This window comes from Hipposideros armiger, unplaced genomic scaffold (genome assembly GCF_001890085.2).
Source record: "Hipposideros armiger isolate ML-2016 unplaced genomic scaffold, ASM189008v1 scaffold_582, whole genome shotgun sequence".
Lineage (NCBI taxonomy): Eukaryota > Metazoa > Chordata > Mammalia > Chiroptera > Hipposideridae > Hipposideros > Hipposideros armiger.
The window spans coordinates 908804-910451 of record NW_017731932.1 but is presented as its reverse complement, the minus strand read 5'-3'; the positions used below and the strand labels follow the sequence as shown (position 1 = coordinate 910451).

At 39.4% G+C, this 1648-nt stretch overlaps 1 protein-coding gene across 1 annotated transcript; it reads left to right on the top strand.

Moving 5' to 3' along the window:
* The first annotated feature begins 342 nt into the window (after positions 1-342).
* On the top strand, positions 343-1272 carry LOC109371602 (putative olfactory receptor 5AK3). Its single transcript, XM_019624221.1, has one exon. The coding sequence runs from the start codon at positions 343-345 to the stop codon at positions 1270-1272; it is 930 nt and encodes a 309-aa protein (XP_019479766.1).
* The last annotated feature ends 376 nt before the right edge of the window (positions 1273-1648 follow it).

The window sequence follows — 1648 nt, the reverse complement described above, 5'->3', positions numbered from 1 at the left end:
ACGTTGGGGTTTCCAGTTAAAACACCGAGAGCATAAAAGAAAGCATAATTAAATATAAGTATGGTTTTATATGTTCCCTAATTGATGTATTTATGAAATGCCAGCCAATTGACACCCTAAGAACACAGCTACTGGTCCAGTACATAGATGAAGTCATCTAAGTCAGGTGTCAAGGTTCAGCCTTTAAAATGTCAGTTATGTCATTGAAAATATTCCCTGACTCCACTATGAAACCAAATGTTATACCATGTCCAGTTCCAGAGCTAGTTATCACAATGATCTTAGCTTTCTCTGCTCTTCTTTCTTTGTACCTTTTCAGCTGATACTTAGTCTTTCCTAGCCATGGAGCAAAACAATGACACTCAAGTGACTGAATTCATCCTCCTGGGATTTGCTGGTCAACACAAGTCTTGGCATATCCTCTTCATAGTATTTCTAGTGATCTATGTGGCCACCCTAGTGGGTAATATTGGGACAATCCTACTCATCAAGATTGATTCCTGCCTTCACACCCCTATGTATTTTTTCCTCCAACACTTGGCATTTGTTGATCTCTGCTACACCTCTGCTATCACCCCCAAAATGTTGCAAAACTTTGTAGGGACAGAAAAGTCCATCTCATTCATAGGATGTATGGTGCAATTACTAGTCTACGGTACTTTCGCAACAAGCGATTGCTATATCCTTTCAGCAATGGCAGTAGACCGATACGTGGCTATCTGTCACCCACTCCGCTATCCAACACTCATGTCCCACAGAGTCTGCATTCTACTCTTAGTTGGTTCATACATCATGGGTTTCCTAAATGCCTCTGTAAATGTAAGTTTTATTTTCTCACTGAACTTTTGCAAATCCAATAAAATTAACCACTTTTTCTGTGATGAACCCCCAATTCTTGCCCTCTCATGCTCCAACACTGATTTAAACATCATGCTCATAATGGTCTTTGTGGGGATTAACTTGACATTCACTGTGTTGGTTGTCATCTTTTCCTACATACATATCCTGGCTGCCATCCTGAGGATATCTTCTGCTGCAGGAAAGAGAAAAGCCCTCTCCACATGTACCTCCCACCTGACAGCGGTCACCATTTTCTATGGGACTCTGTCTTACATGTATCTACACCCTGGGACCAATGAGTCTCAGGAGCAAGAAAAAATGGCTTCCGTGTTTTATGGCATTATAATCCCCATGTTAAACCCCCTCATCTACAGCCTGAGAAACCAAGATGTGATGGAAGCCCTAAAAAGGATTGGAAAGACGTGCTTCTAGTTTGATCCTCAATTGTCTATGTTTATAAACAACCAGACCAACAGTGCTAATTTTTAAGAAATCAAAACCGAAAAACAAAGAAAATAGGAAAAGTTGCTCATTTTTACTAAGACCAAGCTGTAAATTAAAGTAACAATGAGATAACCACTTTATAGTGACATGACTGGCAAGAACTGGAAAAGAATGATAACGCCTATTAATTGCTGTGATGTAAGGAAAATGATGCTTTCACATATTGTTAATGGAAAACTGAAGTGTTAACTTCACTTTAGGAGGAATCTGGCAATATCTTTTTAAAACAAAAATAATCTTCAATCCAGAACTTCAGCCTTTCCAGTTGGCCTATGGAAATAAAAGTTCCAGTCTACAAGGACAC